Below are 26,562 nucleotides of genomic sequence, written 5' to 3'. Positions count from 1 at the left end.
TTATGATTGTGACCACATCCTTCCCAGTGCTGAGCAACACTGGTCCCAAGCCCAGACCTCAGCCTTGGCTGGGCCTCAGCCTCAGCCTGCACAGCTTCCTGAGCCTCTCCGGTCAATGCCTTGGTATCAGAGGAAAGAGGAAAGGGAGTCTGATGGGTATCAGTTGTACCCCCACGGATGTCACTAATCATGCACCCGAATGTCTGGTACTGACTTGAGTTCCTATTTAGAGACTGTGGATGTTGAAATGTCTGATTATCTCAGAGAGAAGCAAGGAGCAGTATTTCATTCCCCGGAGATTTTCAGTAAGTGTGAAAGCTCAGGCTGACGGTGCTGGCAATGAACAAAATGGAATTGACATCCATCTAGCTCCCCTGGCTGCCAGATAATGAGCTAGATGTTATGTCTGTCCAGGAAATCACGTGATCATCATAAAAATCTGTAAATAAACTTATTTCATAGAAGAAAGAATTGATTAGAGATATGTTTCTAAATACATAGTCTCTAAATACATTAGAGATATGTTTCTAAACACAGAGTCCAATGTTTCAATTGCACTATTGGGTCACTTTGAATTCCCTTAGTGTTTATTAACTTTCCCAGAATATACTCTGACATTTGTGGATAAATACAGATGGTTCCACTCCTGCTGCCCCCCCAGCAGAGCCTGGTCAGGACAGAATGACCGGTCACTCAAGAAGCCATGGCCAAAGGGCCACAGCAAGCAGACATCTGGAAGAGTTCCCGTTGTGGACAGTCTGCCCCAGGACCTTACTCACTAGTGGAGGAGAAAGGGCTATTTTCTCCGTATTGTGAACTTGCTTTAGCAGGAAATACCATAGATCAACAACATGGAGAGTGGTGAAAACCTCGTACCTGGACTAAAGTAAGAATCAAAATGTGCAATGAGGATGCTGTTTGGGAAATTTGTAGCTGGTGTAGTTTTATTCTCCCACAGAGGTCATGTCACCTGGAGTCCTTCCTCTGCTTACACTAAACCATGACGAATAGCACCCTGAGATCAGGACTCTGAGATCAGGACCTAAGCTGAAATTAAGAGTTGGACACTTAACTGACTGAGCCCCCCGGGCACCCCTGGTGTATCTGAGTTTTAAGATAGTCTTTTCCCCTGAAAGGGTGGATAGGTTACTTCCTTCATTATTCTTTTACTGATTTTAGATATTTTCAAGAAAGGAACTACAAGAATTTTTACAATTAAAATATTATTTTTCTTTTTTTGAGAGAGAGAGTTTGTGTGTGAGCTGGGGGGGAGGAGCAGAAAGAGAGGGAGAGAGAGAATTTTAAGCAGGCTCCATGCACAGTGTGGAGCCCAACACGTGGATGGATCTCGCAATCCTGAGATCGTGACCTGAGCTGAAATCAAGAGTCAGATGCTAAACCAACTGAGCCACCCAGGTGCCCCACAATTAAAATATTATTTAACAAAGTCTTTTTTCTGTTTTTTAGTAATAATAAAAATATAACTTGAAAACATAAAAAACACACATTATTGCCAGGCACAGAACATACACTACGTTCATCATCATTTTTAGAGTGATAACATGATTAAATTTCTGAAAGATATTTATTGTGGCAATTACAGAGATAGAAACTCAGATATGAAATAATTAAAGAACTCAGCCGCCATTCAAAGGAGTCAGTAATACAGGAGGGTACCTATTTTAAAGGTCATTAAAAACATAGACAATAACATCTTAAAGACCTGATAAACTTTCAAAACACGAAGTTAACTAAATGGGTTAAGTGGTAGAGGAGGGTGTTTAATTAACTCTGGCACTTAAAAATAGTATTTTCATAGATAATTTAAAGAATTGCAATATTGCTCACAATAAGTCAACCAAATAAAGAAAATACAAAGCCAAATATGCAAATCTCACTTAAAAATGCACATTTACATATAAAATTCCAAGCAAATTTGTTTCTACTTCTTAAATATGTAAAAAAAATCAAATTAACAGTAAATGAGGGTGCCTGGTATTATTATTTTTATATCTCATTTTTCTCATATTTTCTACAAGGAACAACTCTTACTTATATGTGTTCTCATATTACTGGCTTTGTATTTTGCATGAGGCACTTCTCTTTTCCACTGTCCTTTTTTGCGAGATGGAGATTAATCATAATAGCTATCACATCGGGCTGCGGAGAGGATTAAATAAAATAGTACAAGAAAATGTTTTAAAACAATGCCGACAAATCGCAAGTCCACGATGGATAGTAGACGTATGTTAATTACAAAGCTGATCATTACATATGAAGCACAACATTTCTTTGAAAATGACCTTGCCTGTGACATCACGCTCACGAGACAGTTGCAAGGCCCAGAGTGAGTTAGAAGCTGGTTTGCAGAGACGGCTCTGACCCATGTATCCCCAGCAACTTCAGCCTAGTCCCTTCTTGGAGGCGCCCAGATTATAATTGAAATTTGATTTCTCTGAGTCCTAATCTGCCTGGTGACATCCCAGTTAACTTTAAAAATGCTTATGTGCGAGGCATATTCAATAACGTCGATGAGATAGTTCACCGTCTGTTGTTCTGTTGTGCTGTGTTAAGGTAGGTTTCTCATCCCAGTCCCAGATCAACAGCAAATCAGAGACAGACACACATAGGGGCTGAATGCAGAAGGCCTGTCCTCGTGTTTCTTTTTCTTTTTTTTTAAAGATTTTATTTATTTATTCGACAGAGATAGAGACAGCCAGCGAGAGAGGGAACACAAGCAGGGGGAGTGGGAGAGGAAGAAGCAGGCTCATAGCAGAGGAAGGAGCCTGATGTGGGGCTCGATCCCATAACGCCGGGATCACGCCCTGAGCCGAAGGCAGATGCTTAACCGCTGTGCCACCCAGGCGCCCCTGTCCTCGTGTTTCTGAGCAATGTTTCTGCAGAATGGGATTCCAGGGAGAATGGCTGATGGGTGTGCTCTGGCCAGATGGACACATTCATACCAGGAATTTCTTTCCAGATTGGAAACACTCTCACCCCATCTGCCCAGCACTCATGGGGCACAGGAAGCCCCAGACCTGCTCAGATCTGTGGCAGATCATGAACAACCCCAGGGAACTATCTAAGCCACCACTTCTGAGAAACCAGACCCAGCCCCGCCCTCCTGCCGCTGGCCTGACAAGTCCTGTTATCAGGGACCTCACTTCTTACGTTGTCACAGGGGAGCCAGCCAGGCCAACGGGATGCCACTGCTGGAAGCTGTCATCCTCTCGTCCCTCCGGGCTTGTGAGTTGTCCCCCAGTCACTTCAGTCTACAGGAGAGACTCAAGAAATTTTCTCCATTTCATTTGTTCATGGGAATCTCTCTTCTTTGCTTGCTGTTGGCCTTGGGCAAGTGAAATTGGAACAACCTGGAATATCAATTTCCAGAGCGAGACATAAGACTGCCCGCATATCATGCAAGGTGTCGGCTAAGGACTTGAACAGTGAAACCATACACTGGTACCAGCAGAAACCAGGTCAGGAGATAGAACATCTAACACATGTCATAACAAACCGTGTTCAAGTTCCTTCAGATGGGAAGAACAATAAACTTGAGGCAAGTAAGAATGCTGGCACTTCCACTTCAATGTTGAGAATAGATTTCCTACAGAAAGAAGACGAGGCCGTGTACTACTGTGGCTGCTGGGATTGGATCCACAGCGTGAGCGTCGCCAAGAGAAGCTGCACAAAAACCGTCCTCAGGTCTGACCCACCCACATCCTGCTCCATGCGGGCGACCACGGAGGCTGCGCAGCTGGGTGGCAGCCTGACCAGCTCCCTCTGCGGTATTTCCTGAACTCTGCAGGCAGACATCTTAGATTCTGCTCACACAGTGAGCCCCACGTAATAGCAGCACCTGTGGTCCAAATTATAGCAATTTGACACTATTTCCCACTAAATTCAGCTGTCCGGAAACTGTGAAAATACAGGATGGATGGTTCAGAGAAAAATCAATTTTTTCTGTTTTTTTCACTGTAGAGACAGGGAAGTCTAGTATCTGAAGGGTTCAGAATGAACACAGGAAGGGATATACAATTTATATGGATATTTCTGGTTATTATTACTTATTGATTTTATTCATGACCATTACAGTTCTTCAGAGGTACAATGATCTGTCAGATGTAAAAATTGTATGTCCTTTATTAGTGTCTGTGGCCATCCTGAAGGAACCCAACGATCATTAAATCCTGAAGTAAACAATCAGCTATTTGGGGGCAAGGAGAGACCAAGGTATAAATCCTGTATCCTAGAGGTAGAAGGGGCACCTCACTCCACATTCAGGGCTCAATGCTGGGAGAAAACCAGCACTGCTCCAATGGAACAGGCCCCTGAGCACATCAGGTGTCTCCAACATGGTGGATATGGCTCTTTGTTCTCCAGGGTTCTACAAAGAAACCTGAAGATCCTGAATAAGGATCAGGTGGTTAAAAAGAAAGATAATACACACTGCCTACATCTCTAAAGAAAAGAAAAGCAATGTCCCTCACAAATTAATAAAATATAAGATAATTGTTGAGAATTGAGTTTTGTGATTAGTAACTGGGTGGTTGTGAGTTTTCAAGGAATAGGGAAACACAGAGAGTAATGTATGAAAATAGAAAAATCCCCTCCCATCCCTTAAGAGTCCACTTCCAAAGGATGAGGAAAAACATTTACTTCACAAAATTTGTTGCCTTTAGTAACATGGATATCTTATCACATAATTGTCATGTCTGCTGTTTACTTCTAGTTCCCGAGATCATGACAACACCTTCATTCTGTTTCTCCTTCTAAGAATCAGGCATTGCTATCAAGTGCACAGATGCTATGGAAGCAGAATGAATTCCTCCCACAGCTGTGTCAGCCCTTCCCAGGGCAACCTCAGGATCTTGTGTCCCACACCCTGTCCATCATGATTCCTGACTGCGGTGGTTCCCAGCAGGAGGAACCGGAGGGCCTGGGTCTCAACAGGGCCTCACCTGTCCCCTTAGGTGTCTACAGAAACAAAGTAAGAAGACCCCTGAATGGAATATAGTCAGAGAACATGAACCCTTTCCAGGGAGGAGTAAATGAAAGGAGGGATTAAGGTTTTCACAGTGTGAGCTAAATTCTTTACACAGATTATTTCATTAAACCAAGAGAGCAGTGCAGAACTGGATTCAAGTGGGCACATGGGGACTCATCTCAGGAGATGGAGCCACCCTGACTTTTCAACACACAACAACCGGGAAACACTACAGCGATGAGCAGGATGGGAAGAGGGTACCTTCACCATGAGGCTTTGAAGTGACAAAATATTATGGAGCCATGAAAAACATGGTTTTTGATCAATTATAAGTAAACGTGAACATATTCGCCATATATTAGCAAGGCAAATGTCAAATACAGAACTGGTTTATGTGTAGTAAGCTCTCAAATACATAAAAAGAACAAATGCCAAGTAATTCTTTGAAATTTAAGGAGTGGATGTTTCTGGAAGGATTAGGTGTTTTTAATTCTTCTTGAAACATGTACAGATTTTGTACATTTTATCAAAAAGCTTCTATTATGTATATATAAGTCAATATTTTATTGATTCATACATTTAATAATGAGATTGTTCATGTAATAATATAAACTCTATACATGTAAGAGATACTTAATATACTTACATATTTTTAATTTTCGTTGGAATAATATTACCATACTGTATCTCCCAAGAAAAACAAAAACTAAAACACTACAATGACTCATAAGGGTTATGATGGAACAGGAAGTCAGCAAACTATGTCCATACCTAGCAGCCCCCAATTTTGTAAATAAAATTTTACTGAAACACAACCCTGTCCATATGTTTACAGATTATTTATAGCTGCTTTTGCACAATGGCAGAGTTGAGTAATTGTGACAGAGACCCACAAAGCCTTAAATGTTACCATTTGGCCCTCTACGGAAACCATTTGCCAATCACGACTCTGGAACGATACACTGAGAGTGACATTTATTGTTATTTTAGGTTTCCCTATTTCTCAGTGTTTCCTCAATGACCCTTTATTACATATCCACCCTCCCCATATTTGCTGTCTTACTCTGGATAGATCGCATAACGTATCTCTGATTCATTTTCCTTATTTTCAAATGGAAAACATGTTAATTTGAGGGAGGTGTTGAGAAGAGTAATGTCAATACTACATATTGACCTACATGTTGACAATCCTCTTGCAAGTGCTTGGGGCAGGCCTAATGCTCAGTATACTGAGGCATTACATTGCTTATATGGCTTATTATGGCATATTTGAAAATGAAATTATTTCGACGAGTACTCCGAGTCCTTGGTACTCAAAGTCTGATTTATGGACCAGCAACATCCACTTCGCCTAGGAGCTCGTTACGAATGCAGAAAATCAAACCTCAACTAGTCCTACTGAATGACAATCTCATCTCACAAGGTTCCCACAGGATTCCTGTACACTTTACAATCTGAGAAGTCGGGATTTAAAGGTGGAGAATCACCCGTGACTCATGCAAAACACCACCGGCTTGAAGCCGCATCAGCTACTCAGTACCCCCCGGAAGTGTCCGTGGTGGGAAAATGGTGAAGCTAATCGATGTTGCATTCAAAGTTTGAAACTCTAGATGTCTACCAAACATCGTGATTTCAAGGGATAAGCTTGAAAATACTAACTTGAGGGGCGCCTGGGTGGCACAGCGGTTAAGCGTCTGCCTTCAGCTCAGGGCGTGATCCTGGCGTTCTGGGATCGAGCCCCACATCAGGCTCCTCCGCTATGAGCCTGCTTCTCCCTCTCCCACTCCCCCTGCTCGTGTTCCCTCTCTCGCTGGATGTCTCTCTCTCTGTCAAATAAATAAATAAAATCTTTAAAAAAAAATAGAAAATACTAACTTGAAAATATTGAAAAAATAAAAGAGAAGAGTATTGCCTATGTGGTCAGCTCTCAGACATGTGAATCTACAGATTTATAAAATCAAAGTAAATTTCAAAGTAAATTTCAAAGTTTTAAGAGTGGTAAAGCCTGTGATGGACAACTTTTATTTCCTTGCACTTTTTCTGATTTTTAAAATCTTTAAAATGATTTCACATAAATTTATTGTGAAAAATACACACTGTAAGATGTTAAATTTATACTTAATTATTTATAAATTTCAGTTATAAAAGTATTTATTCATAAGTTTATAGTAAAACTAAAAGTATAAAGAAGTTTATATGTAAATAACCGCTTAAGTTATATATATATGTGTGTATATATAATTTAAAATTATGTATGTATATAATTTAGTATTTGCATATAATCATATAATTTTATGTATACGTGTATATGTATATGCTGTAAAGGAAAAACTATAAATAAATTTACCACAGTGAAAATGGTGTTTGCCCTACAGTGCTATAATAACGGGAGACTTTTATTGTTATCTTTATATATTCCCCTTTTCCACAGAATTTTTACATTGAGCTCCCGTTACTTATCCAGGGTCCCACATGTACCAGGTGTGTGACTCTGGATAAGTGAGTTAACGTCTGTTTGTTGCATTTTTCTCCTCTGTACAACAGTGACTATAATAATATCTGCATCTTAAGGGTGCTGAGAGAAGAAAATGAAATAATGCACATAAAGTACGGTGCCTAAAGGATAGCAAATGCTCACAAAATAGTAATCGTACTGGTTGCTATTCCATACCAAAATTACTTTTAGAAGGTCTTCTAAGTATTGAGATATGCTTGAGACAGGCAACAAGATTTAGGCAGCCTTCAAGCCACTACCCATTCTACACACTAGTCTACCTGGTGTTGTCCGAAACAAGTGAAAGAGACAAAATTGAAATTTGGATTTTGTGAAATTGCATCTATATTGTGATGTCCAAATTAAGTTTTTAAATGTATTCTACTGTTTATGAATTTGGACTTTAATTTGGTACCCAAACAGTATCGATAGAAATCTCAGTAATGGATATAAGTATTGAAAAATAACTGTGATGTTTCACATCCCTCTGTCCTGAATCCACAAAGTGAAAGGTTTTACACTGAATATAAAAGGCCTCTTTTCATAGGTACCATAGGAACAACTGGGAGGGACACGGGATGTGTAAAGGAAAATTAAGGCAATCTCTGCATCATCCCCAAACCAACACACAGATCAAGCCTGTCTGTCTCTCTCGATCTTCTGAGCACCCATGGGTGTCCGACCTGGTCTGCAGCCAACACAGAAGGGCCCTAGAGAACCACGTGATCCACCCAAGTCAGGCCGCACCCTGCTCCCCCTGACCTGAGCTGTCTGATCATCAAGTTCTTGTTGTCCTGCCTTCTCAGCAAAATGTCATTGCCGGAAGCATTCATCTTCTACTCCCTCTGAGCTCATAGCTGCTTCTCAATTCTTTCAACTTTTGTTGAGAGCAAAGAAATGATTTAATGGTGCATCTTGATAGATTGAGTGTCCAGAATTTCTCTTTTTGATAACAGTTTGTTTTTGGCAGTTTAAATTGGAGCAAACTGACCTGTTAATTTTTCAGAGAAATATTTTAAAAAGTCCAAATACTGTGTGAGATATCTAGCCACTTGTACTGGTTGAAGCACACCCTGACGTATTTTTAGCAACAGTGTCATGTCCTCAAGTTCACTTAGGTTCTGTAGCCAAAAACAATGCTCCCAGTCTCATTTTGACCTTGAAGTAAATTCACAGGAAAAGGAAATGTGGGTATTTACTACTGTGCCTGTTAGAAACTTGGGATGAGAAGTGCCCATGACAAAGGATAGTCCAAAGAAAGGCATGCAGGGCCCCCCGCCTTGAGAGCAAACCACACTTAAAAGGATTTTACACCACCCTTGAAGGAGCCCTCCACCCTTTCCCATGTGAACAACTACCTGATAGGTAGAAGGGTGCGTGGACAAAAACCTGATTGGGTGACAGGCGCATGGAGGATTAATCAGATTAAAACAGCCCACCAACAAGACCATAAAAACCCCTAGACTTAGAAACTCCTGGGGGAGGGGGCGGCAACCCTCTCAGGTCCCCTCCTTCTTGGGGAGCTTTGTACTATCTCTCAATAAACTTTGCTTTGTTGCCCACCACTCTCCTGTCATCTGGTCTACCTCTCCATTCGTCAAAACAACGTGACCAAGAATTGTCGACACTGAAGGAAAAGAAATCCTGCAACATCCAGACAACCCACATAGATCCTCTTCTCAGGTTTGTGTCAACCTGTATCCTTCCCTCACGAGCACCAGGAGCAGCTCCTCAGCTTGTTCTCAGGGCTGGCTTCTATTTCGCAGGACTGCTTCCTCAACCTCTGAAAACTTGGATTATGTTCACGCAGTAGGACCTAAGGAAACCAAGTCATGTACTCTTTTTGTTTAACATTTCTCATAACCAAAGAGGCAAGCACTGAGTGCCAGGAAACATGTTACTGATATTATATATGTATATACAATCATTACAATATTTTTGCAATGTAATACTCATTTTGTCCATTGTAATATGAATAATTTGAGACTTAGAGAGATGAAATAACTTTCAAATCTTTCATCCCACCCTCCTTCATTTCCATCAGGTTTTCTGAAGCAGTTCAGCACTTATTGCTCTGTACACAGAGCATGGGGAGAATGTGGACAGGAGCTCACACCCTCTCCTACTGTGAGCATTATAGATCATTCCACACTGTAAGATCCGGGTACAGCCCCAGCAGCACAATTCCTTCTGCACAGGCCTCAGATTCTCTGGGGCAGGGAGGGGAGCATTAGTGATCAAACAGTAAGGTGGAAAATCCTGTCAGGCCTCTCCCCCCGCCCCCCCGGGGTTCTGCTGTGAGCCTAGGGAGGACTGAAGGGGCCATTTAATCAGAGCTGCTGCTCTTTCTTAGGCACTGTTCCAAATCCCTTAGGTATCATCTTTCTCATCCTGTGGCAATCCTGAGACATTGGTGCTGTCCTGATTCACATTTTACAGGTGAGGAGACAAAGGCATAAGGGCGTTATTCACTTTGTGGTCACAGAGTTACCAGGTGGGGATAGAGGGCTGGTTTCTGGCTTCAGGGCCTGTCCTTGTACCAGGTACTGTCCTGCCTCTGAAACACAAGCTGTAGAAATGGCGTTTACTCTGTGCATTTACTCTGTGCTTCCTACAGCCAAAGAGAAGACAAACTGTTATTCACAAAATAATTCCTGAAACAAATAGGTGACTATTCTCTGCTAAGTCTGAATTCAAGTGTTGTCCTCCTAGAATAGCCATAAACACATTGGCTGATTTGACTTTAAATTATAAAACAACAACAAAATATAATAGAAAACAATAAAACAGTATAAGAAATAACGAAATATAAAACAAAACCTATAACATAGTATTTTCTTCCCTTTTTTTGAAATAATAGAAATAAATAAAAATAAACTTTTTTGGGGGGGACATTATAATAGGATACCTGCCCCCAACACTTCTGGAACACAATCATGCCTATTCATTTCCTGTGTATGACTGCTTTTGAGCTACGCGACAGAGGTGACTAATTACAACAGAGGCCTTCAAGCAAAAAAGCCTAAATAAAATAATTGTTATATTTGTTATCTTGTTACCCTCTACAAAAAAAAAAAAAAAAAAAAGTTGCCAGCCTCTGTTATGCAACATAAATTTAGGGAATGAGTTTGTAACTAACAAAAACTCAAGATGCAATAAGAAAAAATATTAATAAATTGTACTACATTGAAATGAAAAAAAAAAAGCTTGCATGACAAAAAGCAGCATAAATTAAACCTAAGGACAAATGACAAATCACTAGGAAATAATTGCAATCTGTAGAACGCATAAAGGCCAACTATCCCCAATATAAAAAATCCATTAAAAAACTGGAGGTAAAACATTTAAAATATCCTGTAGAAAAGTGGCAAAAGACTTGAAAAGCCAACTTTTGAAGAGAAATATAAAAATAACCCTTAACATATAAAAAAATGCTCAACTTCACTTATAAGTTAAAGATCAATTAAAAGTACATTGAGATATCATTTCTCACCCATGAAATTAGCAAGAATTTAAAAGGTGGCCAATACATTCCATTGCTGAAACTGGGGGGGGGGGGGGGGGACAGGGACTCATATACTGATCGTAAGGATGCAAAATACAATCATTTTGTGGGGGAATTTGGAAATATCTAACAAAATTTCATATGCATTTACCTTTCAACATAATAAAAGCCCTTTTAGAAATCTTACAGAAATGAAGAATGCCCTGAAAGGCTCACCAGTAGATTTAAGAGATATAAGGAAAGAATTTTCTGTAGAACATATATAAGGGTTAGTTAACATAAAGATAGGCCACTAGAAATTACATAAACTGTAATGGAAGGACTAGAGAGAGACAGAGAGAGAGGGGGGAGGTTGGAGAGAGAGAAGCAGATAATCGTTAACTCCTGGAAGAAGAAGAGTGTAAGAACTCTCCCCGTCTCCTTCTCCCACTCTCTGATTTGAACCAATGAAAACTGTAGTCCTTTAAAAAGAAATGGCTTCTTTTTTTTTAATGATTTTTTATTATATTATGTTAGTCACCATACAGTAGAAATGGCTTCTTTACACTAATTATCAATTGATGGTAACAATCACACGGTAATGAGAGAGATGTACTGATAAATTGAGTTAGTAGCCCTATTTTGCAGGATGTTTTAGGGTAAATACTGTGGGCTCCTTCCTCTGCAGTCTATGGGTCTTAGCTGTGTGTGCAGAGCACCACTTCCTCTCACTAAATCAGCCCTCAGGTTTGCTCTGTGATCAGCCCAGTATTCAACCACCTCTCCTGACAAGACCTGGCACGATGCTGCTCCCGACACAGGTCATCCTGGTGGCCACCCTGTGGAGCTGTGAGTGGCCTTTCCCATGGGACATTTCACTCAGAGAAAAAAGGAGATAGAAAGCACAGACTATCAAGTCAGCCATTGTGGGCAGAAGAAAGCCCGTATAGTTATTGAACCTAGGCTGATAAATTCCACCATGCCCTTGGATTCTTTAGGAAGAAAATGTAAACCTGAGACCCCAAGCTTGTCATTAATAGAAAACAAATGTGTACTATTTTAAGGAATGTCAAAATTTTGCTAACTGTTGCTTTTGTTTTCCTTTCAGATACAAAGGCAGACATTTTAATAACGCAACTCATACCATCCATTACCAAGAAACAAGGAAACACAGCATTTTTAGAATGCCAAATAAAAACAGGTGGCTTAAGGAATAATGTGTATATTCACTGGTACCGACAGAAGCCAGACCAGCCTCTAAAACGAATTCTGTATATTTCTTCAAATGAAAATGTGGTCCACGAACAAGAGGTTGATGAGGAAAGATATGAAGCCAGGAAACGGCAGAGGGATTTGCCATCGAGTCTCAGAATACACCGAGTTGAAGAGGCAGACGCTGGGCTGTATTACTGCGCCTGCTGGGATACACTGTGTGGAAATGCTCCCCGGCCACTGAACAAAAACCCTCCCACAGCTCCACACCCCTGCCAACACATTCATGCTCCTTCCTACCTGCCAGAGGGACCTGGCTATTGTCTCTACCAGACTTTTCTTCTGTGTCTGTGTCCGCAGCAAGTTCTGAGCTAGGAGCCCAAGCACCCAATCTGTGATGTTTTTTTCAGTTAGGTCACTTTATCTTCTATTTACCCCCCTGGGGCCTCAGTTGGCTTTTGTTAGTGACCTCACTGGTGTCCTAGTTAGTGTCCTGCTTCTCCATCTATGATAAGTTTCTGGGGAAGTAAGCCAAATGCCATGTGCAGAATGGTGTGCTGACTTTGAATGAATGAATGAATGAATGAATGAATGAATGAATGATGGAAGATACAAGCCTTTGAAGTGACATGGACCTCGGTTTGAATTCCTGCTCAGCCTCTTAACTGACAACATGATCCAGGAAAGTTATTACATCTTTCTCACAGAGTTGCTGGGGACTAAAGAAGGTTCCATACAGGACAGGTCTAGCACAAGGTCGACACATCACAGTGTCCTTTCCCATTACAACTAAACTGCTTCACTGGGCCATCTCAGCTAACACAGAAGTCAGGGATTCTTTAAAAGGCACATTTTATATTGTCCTCCCAACAATAATAAAGTTTGCTTTGTTTTGAAAAGCTAATAATTGTGAATAGGAAAAGAGTTGAGGGTTACAAACCAAAAGATATTTTTTTTCTCTAAGTATTTTCTTCATTCATAGCAGAATCTAGAAACATCCCAGCATCTAAAGCAACAGCTACAGTCATTGTTAATATTCACCAAGCCTTGGGAACTTTCTGCAACCTACTGATCTGTAGAATGTACATACTTCTTTTTTTTTTTTAAGATTTTATTTATTTATTTGACAGAGATAGAGACAGCCAGCGAGAGATGGAACACAAGCAGGGGGAGTGGGAGAGGAAGAAGCAGGCTCATAGCGGAGGAACCTGATGTGGGGCTCGATCCCAGAACGCTGGGATCACGGCCTGAGCCGAAGGCAGACGCTTAACTGCTGTGCCACCCAGGCGCCCCAGAATGTACATACTTCTGAATCAAGTTGTGTGATTATTGTCTTATTTGTCATTACATGTAGTAACAAGACTTTTCTTCCCATTCTCACAATAGCTATACAGCTCCACATATTCTCCCAAAATATGGTGGAAAATCTCTAACTCAGAGTGAAAAAGAGCTCAAGGATAGGTGTGTTTGAAGCAAAACCTAAAGGAAAATGTGAGGATGTTACTCCGAAGGGAAAGATAACAATGAATTATTACAACATGGGGTTTAGGTGAGGTCTTCTGGGATCTGATAGTTCTTTACACAGGAACATAGTCAATAACACTGAGACAAATCTTACTGAGAAGGTCTTTCCTTGGTTCTGAAGCAAACCTTCCTCCCCCAGCCCTGCCTCTGAGGAACAAGGGCTGCTACTGCCTCCCAGTCCTGAAGCATGCTCATTTGGAGAGAATTCTGACTAGTCACTCGCAGTGCCAACCCCATGGATTTATGGCTCTTTGGCTTGGGTTTGTAGGTTGAATATACTCTTTTCTTGTATATTCACTGTATTTATGGCCACTCCCAACTTGTTCAGGTACCTCTGATCTCACACCCTTGCATTTCAAATGGAGACACCAAAATGAGAATCTTTCAGGATCAACTCCCCTTTACCCCAACACCAGACAGAGCAGTTCACATACATGGCAAGCAGTCTGGGTTTCCCTTGAGAAGGTCATTATCCACTGGTACCAACTAAAAAAAAGAAGAGTCCCTGAAATGAATCCTATGTGGCTCAACCAATATCACCTGTGAGACTAGTCCAATTCCAGCTTAGACACAGATAAGAAAAACAAATTTTTACCTGATAGTCAGTAAGGTCCTCATGTCCCATGCTATTGTGCCTGCTGGGATCTCACAATGTCACAAAGTCAGAAGGCACCTGTAAGAAAACCTTCTCTTTCTCCCTCAACTCCTTTCTCACATGAGCAACCACAGCAGACCCTTTCCTGCTCTTCGTCACAGGTTCATAAGCTGTGGGAACAGGAAGGGCGCTTTGGACGTACGTAGCCCAATGCCCAGAAAGCAAATGGGGACATGGGAACCCAGAGATGGCAAACCCAGAGATAGCTTCTTGTCCAAAGCTAGTTAACCACGGAGGCAGGGCTACATGTGCATTTCTGAAGATCACAGAATAGCTTCCAAAAGGCTTCTTCCTTCAACATTTCAGAGAAATGGATTTTGTTTTCAAATTTTGGGTTAAATCGAAATCTATTATCTCATGGGAGATGACTTCTACAAAGTTCTTTTTTATTTCAGGAAAAATAATGTCATTACACAGATTATTTTCTCATTTTGCATTGTGTGATAAAGAATCATGTTGCCAAGTTGTAAAAGTAGCTGATTAAAAAATGGAGACCATTGTTCACATTTCTCAAGTTTATCTCTGTTGGTATAGCTGCATTTTGGGTTACTGAAGTTTCCTTCTTTAGAAATACAATCCTAATTTGCTGACGCAGCAGGTCTGGTGTTTGTGAGAACAGAAGGCTTCTCCTTTGATGCATCTCTGAGCAGTTTCACACAATTGAACACCTGGAAATCAAAACCTCTTAATTCACTGAATACTTTTCCTGGTAATGTAGATAAATAGTTGGTTGACCCGTTACTCCCAATCCCTCTCTTTTTTCTTTTGCTTTTATTGTTTCTGGTTTTTATCAGCATTTCTCAGTGATTATTGCCTCCTTGGAAAACAGACATTTGGGTCAACTAATCTCAGGAAAACTTATAATAGCAGATGCTATGAATCCTATATTCAAGGATTTCCAAGGGAATCCAGAAGATCAAATTGCCAGTACAAGGTTTCTACCTGCTGGCCCTGCCGTGAAGCTCAAGAGAAGGCTGATGTTTTTGTAGAAGCTCTAACCAGAGTGATAACTCAGGCTGGATCAAGATATTTGCACAAGGAACTAAGCTCATAGTAACTCCCCCAGGTAAGTGACTTTATTTTGTTTTGATCCTGTGAATGAAAAATTGATAGATGCTTTTCAGGAAAAAACAATGTAGGATCCCCTCAGTATATGGACAGCAATTTTGCAGCTACTGGTCACTCTAGTGGAAAGAAAACTACTTAGCAAATGGTTTATTTCCTTCCCTGCTTGCAAGCAGATTGAAATATTACTTTTGGGGGCGCCTGGGTGGCACAGCGGTTAAATGTCTGCCTTCGGCTCAGGGCGTGATCCCGGCGTTCTGGGATCGAGCCCCACATCAGGCTCCTCCGCTATGAGCCTGCTTCTTCCTCTTCCACTCCCCCTGCTTGTGTTCCCTCTCTCGCTGGCTGTCTCTATCTCTGTCAAATAAATAAATAAAATCTTTAAAAAAAAAAGAAATATTACTTTTAGAAAATACACAAACACTGAAATATACTCAGGATTGAAATTAAAATATTTTTAGGACTGTGTCTACAAACCATTGGTGTGAGTTATTGGTTCAACATGCTTTTTTTGTAGACAGTCTGTTGAGTGGGAAACACTTTATTTAACTACCTCTAGTATTAATAATGCTCCTTTCTTCACACAGCTCAGGATTACAGGTAAATTTTCTTTACATTCTTCTGTATAGGGTAGGGAAGGTAGGCAGGTAATGCAGGGGCTGCGGGCTAGTGCTGGTGCTGGCTCAGAATTCCCAGTTTGGACACAAGGGACAGCATGATTCTTGGAGAGATTGGTGACTCTATCCCAGTCCTTGAAGGTAGCTGCTACCTGATTTAGCACGGAGGACATCAACAAGGAGCTCATAGCTGCAGCAGCTGCAGGTCCCTAAGAGGAGGAAATGTTAGGTCCATTTGGGATTTCTGTATTGAAAGTTTTGTAAAGAAGATCGTACATCTTATTTATGTGATTCCAAAAATAACCAATGGAAAAGAACGAACAAAAATTGCTAAACTTTCATTTGGTCGAAGGATGATTAATATCAACCACCAAAATATTTAACTATGCAACGTATTTAAGAATGTCATAAACTAATCCCCCCCCAATTTCAGTCTAGTAAATTTGTTCATTCTTCATTAGCCTTAAGGATGAAATGTTGCCTGAATGAGGGAGAACATCTCAGAAGGATGTTTCTAGAATACTAGGTCTAGTCGAGGTTTCAAAGACTTTTCACAAAGGTGATAAAACATTGAAAAAATGGAAGAAATATATTTCGTTTTCCTCAGTGGTTGTGATCATAGGCACAAATGAATTCATAAATAGAAAAGCAAGTTTCTGGTGTTCTTTTTTTCCAACCGACTACATAATCGATGTAAATTCTAGCAATCAAGTTTAATAATGGTGACACAGACATAATTCATGAGTTCCTAGAAAACTGTTTTCGAGGAGGGTGTGGTGGTGTAGAGAGAAATATGGACTGTGACTCTAGTTCTATCACTTTCTGTATAATCTGGTTATTGCTTTCTTAAAATTTTAAAAATAAATGCTCATTCTGGAAAAAATTGGAAAAGAGAAAAAGCAAAGAAAAAATTCAAATTTTATAGTGACACTTGTTATTGTTTTAACATTTTGGATTTCCATCCATTCATTTTATTAATGTAACAACAATCTCAAGTGAATGGTGTTATGGTATATGAAATTAAACATGGAAATAGCTATCATAAAAATTGGGACATAGTGATAAAGAATTTCTATTCTCCAGAATTCAAAGACCACCCACTGGAGATCTTTATGAAATCAGGAATGTAAAAAAATATATTTATTACCATCTAGTCTACAGGTCGCTTTAGAACAAATGGTCTAATTTGTGGAATACTTCAATTTCTAAGACTCATTGTTACCTGCTTTTAAAAATTAAGAGCATGTAGGGGCACCTGGGTTGAGCATCTGACTCAATTTCAGCTTGATTCATGGTGGGGGGTCATGGTATCACCGAACATCAAACAGCAGGTCAAGCCCCATGTTGGGCCCCGTGCTCAGCAGGGAGACTACTTATCTCCCTCTCTCTCTCCCTCTGCACCTGCCCTGGCTAGTACTCTCTCTCTCTCTCCGTCTCTAAAATAAATAAATAAATCTTAAAAAAAAAAATTTTTTTTAAATGCTGAGAATGTAATAAGCCTTGTCTCAAGTATTGTTAGCCTGACTATAAGGTGGTCTCATGTTTCAGTGGAAATATCCAGCCATAAAGGAAAAAGGGAGGAGGTTTTGTAATTTGAATATATACACTTAGAGTGATATGAATAAAAGTCAAATATTCACTTGTATATTTAATATCTTAATGGAATTTTACCCACAAAGTTAAAAATTATATCAATACAAACATCAGTTGAGAAGTACTGCTTTTTTTGCCCTCAATTTCATTAAAAATTTTGTTCAGACTCTTCACACACATCTGAAACACCTACATTAGAGCAAATTTCTGAGTCGTCTCAGGGTCTGAGTGTCTGTTTGGGGATCCCCTTATGATGATATCACTGGATAGTTTATCTAAAGAGAAAATGACCCACTTACAAAATTTTTTAAAAAGGATTTTTAAATAGAAATATAGAAGACCACTGTGGTCTTCTATATTTTGCAATGTAAGCATAACATGTAGAGACTTTCGTTGCAGGTAATATTTACCAAATCCATATTATACTTCTTTATTCTCTTTTACCAGCTCTACCTCTAAAACTAGCGTTGAGTGTATTTTAGCTTGATATCTCTTCAAAGTAGTGTTGTCTGATCAAAGTAGAGCATTGGAAGAGCCTCTTTTAATACGAGAGGCTGAAACATAAGGCAACGCCTGTTTCGTGAGGGATAATATTGGGAACAAAAGCCTCACCTTACGCTCTGGCATTTCAGTGTGTTTGCATTCTACTGTTTTGTGTCTGTATTTCAGAGCAGGGTTTGTAAACAGCTCCCATTTCTCATGTCACTTTGAGGTAGACCTTACCGAACTGTCAAGCTCTGGGGCAGAAAAAGAAACAAGTTCTAATGCACGAACTGTTTCTCATTTATTTATATTGCCTGGTTCCAAAATCTCTTTGAGAAGAGCTTAAATAAAATGCACAGCTACAGGGGTGACTGGGTGGCGTAGTCATTAAGCGTCTGCTTTCGGCTCAGGGCGTGATCCCGGGGTCCTGGGATCGAGCCCCACATCAGGCTCTTCCGCTATGAGCCTGCTTCTTCCTCTCCCACTCCCCCTGCTTGTGTTCCCTCTCTCGCTGGCTGTCTCTCTCTCTCTCTGTCAAATAAATAAATAAATAAATAAATAAATAAATAAATAAAATCTTTAAAAAAAAAATACATAGCTATGGTTAGGCCATGAAATCAAACTAGAAGATCAAAAGCCCCGAGGAAAGCAGAAGAAAAGAGCCTGTAATTATCTAGCAAGAAATGTGGGTAAAATTTTATGTTCAAAGGTAGAAGGAAATGTAGTGGAGCCCATACTTTTTATTAAAATGACTTTTTATTATTATAAAATATAAATAACTCAGACAATTTAACTCCAATGTATTTTGTGATTATGCAAATGATGTATGTAAATGTGTTGTACAGGTTTATTTATCTTGGAATCTGGTTTCTAATTTATGCATCATAAAAATGATTTTGGCCATAAAAATCCCTGGAATAAATAATACATTATATATTTTTAAAATCTTTTAAAAAAGAAGCTTCCTTCTGAAAAAAAATCACTCTTAATAAGCTTAAAAAAGAATGTTGAAGGAAAAACTATATAATATTATTGGACACTAATGTAGGCACTAACCATATTTAATCAAGTACTTTATTTTAATGCTCAGTTAATATTCCACTGAGAAAATTGTGGAAGTCTAAAATTCACTTTATGCTAAAAAGAATAAAACATCAAGAGTCTAGCTAAAGAAAAGGGACAGGAGGTAAAACCAGTGTGTTACCACCCAGAAACTTTTCAAGTTCATCAACTGATATTCAATTTCTTTACTTTAATGAATCAGAAGTATTCCTATTAAAAAAAACACACAAAGTTTCTAAGGTGAAAATTAGATTCTTCAATATATTGACTAGAGCCTAAAATTATGTAAATATCATGTATAATTGAAAAATTAATCTTTTTTATCTAACACGCTTTTAAAATTAAAAACAAAGTTTATCTTTGGAGAAATATATAGTGTCTTAATATTATAATCAATAAAATACTATTCCTACTACAAGCAAGATGTATAATCTTAAAATAAGTACATTATGACCTAATTCTATTTGTTTTTTTTTTTAAAGATTTTATTTATTTATTTGACAGAGTTAGAGACAGCCAGCGAGAGAGGGAACACAGGCAGGGGGAGTGGGAAAGGAAGAAGCAGGCTCATAGTGGAGGAGCCTGATGTGGGGCTCGATCCCATAACGCCGGGATCACGCCCTGAGCCGAAGGCAGACGCTTAACCGCTGTGCCACCCAGGCACCCCTAATTCTATTTGTATCATGAATAAAAGTTCAACCTTTGTTACTGATTTAGTATAAAAATAGGAGCTTTGCTACGCAGGGAGAAATCCTCAAAAACTTTTTCCTAAAAAAAAGAGTATTACGAGCCACCCAGGAAAAGATTATTTTTCCTTTTCTTCTCAAATGAGAAATCCAATCGCTCTTTTCTACGGCGGATTTCCTCATTTCACTGTGCTGGGTGGTTCCAAACCACATGATGTTTGTGTGACTCTAATAATGTTTTAACTGCTATTCTACTGCCCCACAGATAGAAGCCTTAATGCAGACATTTCCCCCAAGCCCACAATTTTTCTTCCTTCAATTGCTGAAAGAAGACTCCATAAAGCTGGAACATATCTTTGTCTTCTTGAGGATTTTTTCCCTGATGTTATTAAGATAGATTGGCAAGAAAAGGATGACAAAACAATTCTGACATCGCAGCAGGGAGACACCATGAAGACTAACGACACATACATGAAATTCAGCTGGCTGACCGTGACTGGAGCGTCATTGGATAAAGACCACAAATGTATCGTCAACCACGAGCGGAATAAAGGAGGAGTTGATCAAGAGATTCTATTTCCTTCACAGAAAAAAGGTAGGTACATGTACATATGAATGCAACCTTCCAGTACCCTTTTTTTCCCAAAGGAAATAACCCATCTTTTCTGTCAAATATTGATGACAAGAAACAAATGGAAACATTTCATTGATGTTGTTACCTTTAATGGTAGCACAAATGTCCTGCTATTTCCCCGTAGAACGGAAGTAGAAGGGACTTTGGAACATACAGAGAAAAAGACAAATTCGCTTGCCTCAGTTTCATCATCCAAAATATGAGGTCACACTGATGTTTTTGGGGGGTCATTGTACAAATTAAATGAAACAATACACATGAAAGCAACCTCACAAACCATAAATGCTCAAGAGAGAACCATCTTTGATGATCTTACTTGATCAGGAAATAAGAACAATTACACATCTTTCAGGAATGTTCTACTCAGCAGTCAAAGTCCTTCTCTCTTCAACCTTGCTCTACTCAAACTATAATCCATAAACAATGAGTTATAGGCTACAATAATTTGGTCACTGTGGTTGTAGTATGGTCTCGGATTTCTCAGATTTTAATTTTATATACCACTCTAAGGTGAAGTTTGGTAAATATAGATTGGGTGAGGCTAATATGTACGATCATTCTTCCATTCTACATAACGGATATATTACTTGCCATTGGTGAATGCTGCTCAGCAAACATTATCGCAGTCCTGGTGTCAGTTCTTAAGAATATTTTAACACCTGAACGTGATTATACAACCTTTTTGATTCTTGGGATTTACTCCAAAGCCTATAGCTCAGATTTATTTTTTAAGAGCATACCAAAATAAGATTGTGTGGAGTGAATAATTTGCATAACAGAACCATATCTGTATGGACAAAGACACATCAAACAGAGAAAGGATAAGCCAAAGCATGTTGGCACTCTCTTCCTCCATCCAACAGTCAATGATCTTTTTAAGGATTTTTGTCTTTGTATGCATGTAGGGTTTTGTTTTTGTTCGTTTTTGGTTTTTTTACACTGTAAAGAAATTCAACCCTCACCTCCATTTTATATATTCAGAAAACTATGATTATTACTTGGCCAATCTTTCTATCCCTGGAGAGAAGTGCACTGAAGGGCAGAGCTGCTGTAATAAAAAGGTCATTTGTTAAGAGTAAGATACTGGAAGAGATGATGCCTGAGAGTCCACAATGGTGGCCTTATTATCGATTTCTATGGATTGTTTTACAAGGTACTTTCACATACTCTAGCTCATCTAAACCCTTACGATGGTCCTTTGAGGGCTGACTCTGCCAATCACTGGTATGACTCCCAGCAAGTTCTTTAGACTCTCTACACCTTATTTCTTCTCATCTAACATGGAATCCTCCAAAATACAGCTCACGTCAGTGTCACTAGGGGATCAGATGACCTAATACCTGGGAACCTTTCACACAGTGCCTGGCACAGTAATAATCACTCAATAGGCATTGGCTCTCATTAGTATCGTGGTCATGTCCGCCAACACCACCCACCACTCCAAAAAATCACGTGCAGGAGCTGGGGACATAGGGAACATGAATGATTTGGAAATGTAGGGCCTCTTTCTTTTGCTAAGAAGGGGAATTTACCTAAACTATTAGGTATCAACCCTTCGTGTCAGTGGTGGGTGCTGAGGACTATACAGCAGCCGCTGTTTCGGGTTCTTTTTCCATTCAGCAAGTATTTATGGATCACCCACTGTGCGGCAGGCTCTGTGCTGGGAGCTAGGAGCACAGAAGGAAAACAAGATAGTCTTAGACATTACCCTCCAGTTGTGAGAAAAGAAGAAAAAAATGCATCATTCATGACCTTCGATGTCTTCATGTGCAGAAATACAATATATGAATTGGTCTACTGAAATACACGGACTCAGCACAATCAGTTCTGGAATTGTGGGGCTCAGACGAGTAACGACTCTCTGCTCTTGGTTGACAAATTCTACCATCTATCTATCTATCTATCTATCTATCTATCTATCTATCTATCCACAACCCAGACAATGTCAAAGAGTGGATATGAACAACTGAATAATACTTGTCCTCATTTCTTTTAGAGCTCACTGCTATTAACTCTACGAAACCTTCCCTGAGATATAAAGATGGTGAGTGTTTGTCTGTTTGCCTCTATGTTATGCTACAGCATTTTTTCCTCCTGATCAACTCAGCTTTTGAACTCCCCTGGCTTCAGGGAGAAACCTCAGAATGGCTGGAGCTTGCAAAATAGACTGAGTGATATTTTAAGATAATCCATCGTTTCTCAGAAGTCATGTTCACACCGTAAATGCGGGGTGGGTGGGAGAGGACTATAAATTAGGGCTGCGGTGATGTGCTCTGAATTCTTTCAACAATGGACTTCATTCCTTCTGTGGCCTTAGTTTCTACTGACTGAGGAAAATATGATATCGGGTGCTTCAGAGGTTTTTTTAAGTCTTTGTTCTTGCTGGTAGTTAATACCATAAACTGACACCGAGAGCCTCTTGTACAAGAGGCATGGTGCTGCCCTGTGAGTGCATTTTGTTTAATTTTCTTCATACTCACTATAAAGGGTTTTATTCCCACTTTACACGTGAGGGCAAGGAGCTACAATTAATTCAGCCCCTTGCACCACACCACACAGCGAGATCTGGGGCTTCCACCCAGACCTTCTGAATTAGCAATTCATACACTTTGCTCAGTTTTCTATTCTGCCACGTTTTGATCATAAAGCAAGATATCCCAAAGCCAAGTCACTGAGACAAGTGCACACATGGGGAGGGGTGTGAGTGCAGGGTTTCAAATGCCACAGACTGGACATTAACCCCAGTCTTGTAATTATGAGCTGCATGAATATGGGCACGGTAGTTACATTTTCTGAGCCAAGCAGGAATAACACGAATAACCCCTCACTCAGTAAATGAAGACATAATGTCGCATATGTGGAATGTCTAGCATAGTGTATCTCATTTAGCTGACACAGAAGTACTAGTTTCTGGCCCTTTCTTCCAACATATGTAACAAGAAAGTGACGAGGAACATTGGCTCTAGCCCTGCTGATCTGCCCTCCATGTCCAATATCAAGGGGCCTCTAGACCTTAGCTAACATGTTAGTTGACCAAGGACCCTTTGTCAAGGAATTGTGAATACAGCATCACTTGATGTCCTTTTCCACACCAAGGCAAGAGCTAATGATTCTGGAGTCCTGACTCTTTGGAGATAAACACATAAAAGAAATTTGGGTGTGAACAGACTGAGCCTGATGGTTCATTGAGTAACCAGTCTGGCCCACCATCATTGACATTAATTATTTCTTGATATCATGTATTTCCTGCGAAACCTTAAAGGCTGATAAATGGCATTATCCTATAGCATCATAACTACAATAAAGGTATTCAGGAAAGACAAGCGCGTGACTTTGACCTCCTAAAGTCGCAGAGAATTTAAATTCGCCCCTTTCTTCCACTTTATTATTTTTTTAAGTTTTTATTTAAATTCCAGTTAGTTAACATACAGTGTAGTATTAGTTTCTGGTATACAATATGGTGATTTAACACTTCTACACATCACCCAGTGCTCATCACAACGAAAGTCCTCTTTGCTCAAACCTCCCAGCCACCCTACCTTGAACACAACCAAATTTCCATTGATAGTACCCTTGATAGGAATCTCAGCAATGCACAATGTGTAATGGCTAAGATGCTTCTCAATCTGCAATTCGTCTTTATATTTATGCTTAACTCTTTGTTGCCGGGAGTATTTATGACACGTGAAGGTGCAGAAACACCGAGTAAGTAAGAATGTGCTCTTGAACATTATGTTGCTGGGGTTAAAATCTTGCTGGTGGTACTTACTAGTGTATGACATCAGGCCAATTAGCTCTCTGTCCTCGATTTATTTGTAAAATGGCAATGAAAATAATAATCTCTTAGGTTATTGAAAAATTCAGTGAAGATTAAAGCTTTGCACACAAACCTCTTAAATTAAATGTCTGCCAATTAGTTAGTGATTAAAGCATATTAGCTATTACTATTACTCACAGGCATGGTGAGGGTGAAGAAATGGTAAAAGCTATTTTTAACCAATGCTTTTTCAGGTTGACTCATTCATCTAAGACATAGCCTTACTTTTTAATACTTTAGAATGTTCTAAGTGAATTTCCCAGAGGTTACTGATGGACTTGACCTGTAAGCTGGATTCTGAGTTATTTAGTGATGGTGGCGGTGGTAGTGTTGGTGGTGCAGACGTTTATCGTCAGGTTGTGCTGGTGTGGGGGAATCCTTCAATCTAGGTCATCAAAAATGTATAAAGTGACCCCTCTCCCGTTAATAAGTCCTAGCCCTTCAGAAGAACAGAAGGTGAAACTCATAAATGACTTCTTTCAGACACCCTGCAGCTGCAGCTCACGAACACGTCTGCCTACTACACCTACGTCGTCCTCCTCCTCAAGAGCCTGGTCTACTCCGCCATCACCGCCATCTGTCTGCTCAGGAGGACAGCGCTCTGTGGCAATGGGAAGAGTTCCTAACACATGGTGACACCAAGGACCCACTTATCTCCATTGGCTATTGTCCCTAAAAATGTCTGCTGAGCAACTAATGGGGGTTTCTCCTGAGATTGGTGTGTTTCAGTTCACATGTGTCTTTTTCTCTTGTGTCATTTCTGCAGAACAGGTTTACAAACTGGTATATTTCAGCTCAAATGTGTCTTTTTCTCTTGTGTCATTTCTGCAGAACAGGTTTACAAACTGGTATATTTCAGCTCAAATGTGTCTTTTTCTCTTGTGTCATTTCTGCAGAACAGGTTTACAACCTCAGGCAAACAGAAACTTACACTCTGCAGCGAGAACAAATGCTGCCATGACTTGGCGGGGGGGCGGGGGCGGGGGACCATCCACAGAGGCGTCAGCACCGCTCACTCCTTAGTGTCCACCAGCCCCTCAGCCACGCAGTCCCCATGCCTCTGAGCACAGCCAACACACAGCTTCTAGCTGCATCTCTGGGGCTCTTTAACCAGATAATTGCTTCAAAGTCGTTTATTTTACACACCCGGACTGCCATCATTGCTACCTGAATTTTGTGCTGCTTTACATAATAGGTGCAATAAAAACAATCAAAAGTCTACTTTTGCATCTGTGTGCTTTCATTTGGTGCAATCTAACTGAGAGTCCAAGGTAAGGGGCAACATGACAATTGAGCCTTCCAGTTCAACATTGGTCAATTCCACATTATTCTTTCCGTGAGACATTCCTTATGATGCCTTCTTTGGGGCACTGGGCCCAGGGGAGCCACAGCCAGTAAAGGTGCCCAGGTTATTTCTCCTTCAAAGATTACCAGATTCAGATTCATTTGGTTGAAGACACTCTGGTGGTGACAGTATAACATGTCACATGACTGTCGGGTGTGCTCAGACCTATCCCCGTGTTTCACGGGGACCGTATTTCCTGATCGTACAAGAACCCCACGAGAGCCCCATTAACACCAGAAACGTGGGGAGGTGGAAGGGTTAAGTGCTTGAACTCTGAATCCCAAGGGCTTGAGTCTATAGCTATTTGGACTCTCTGTGCCATAATTTTATCATTTGTAAAAATGCAGATACAGTGTGCTGTGTCTCCTGGAGTTGCGTGGATGAGATGAGCTAATTTTGGGGGTACATGCGAGTCCTCAACAACACCAGCATCTGCGGTTGGCAGCTCTGCCTTAGAAATAAGAGATGACACACCTGCTTGCACACACGTACACACTCCCTCAAGGTATGCACTAAGATTGATATGCAATCCCATAGCCCCATGTACAACAGTTCCAAATTAAGTCCAACACCTAAGAAGAAACTAAAAAAATAAAATAAATGATGTCGTGTGATGGACTAGTATGCATCTATGCAAAAATGTAGACTGTTGAAGAAACGGAAAATTAATCCGAAAGTGGTGTTGAGGTGGCAGCTGGCTAGCTCAGTGGAAGGAGTGAGGGACCCTTGATCTCAGCGTTGTAAGTTGGGGTCCCACAGTGGGTGTCGAGATTACATGAATAAAAACTTTTTTGAAAAAAAGAAGGTCGTTGAAGAAATATGCACGGCAAGACCCTACTAAAATTGTTAGATTATTCATTCACATGTATAATCACATGTATTCATATTCCAAAATCACAAAACT

The 26,562-nt window shown here is 40.1% G+C and overlaps 1 protein-coding gene across 1 annotated transcript in view; it reads left to right on the top strand.

Annotated features, from left to right (window-relative positions):
• Positions 1-25,102, top strand: part of LOC123789423 (immunoglobulin lambda-1 light chain-like) — a 28,113-nt gene extending 3,011 nt beyond the window's left edge. Inside the window, exons 2-7 of the mRNA XM_087860639.1 lie at positions 3,263-3,641; positions 11,654-11,660; positions 15,361-15,422; positions 20,128-20,457; positions 22,493-22,540; positions 24,797-25,102. Coding sequence (XP_087716765.1) covers positions 3,263-3,641; positions 11,654-11,660; positions 15,361-15,422; positions 20,128-20,457; positions 22,493-22,540; positions 24,797-24,939 — 969 coding nt within the window. The 3' untranslated portion in view covers positions 24,940-25,102. The remainder of the gene's footprint in view (positions 1-3,262; positions 3,642-11,653; positions 11,661-15,360; positions 15,423-20,127; positions 20,458-22,492; positions 22,541-24,796) is intronic.
• The last annotated feature ends 1,460 nt before the right edge of the window (positions 25,103-26,562 follow it).

This window comes from Ursus americanus, chromosome 3 (assembly GCF_024610735.1).
Source record: "Ursus americanus isolate L20-20 chromosome 3, mUrsAme1.1.p, whole genome shotgun sequence".
NCBI lineage: Eukaryota > Metazoa > Chordata > Mammalia > Carnivora > Ursidae > Ursus > Ursus americanus.
This window is presented reverse-complemented; position numbering and strand designations above follow the sequence as displayed.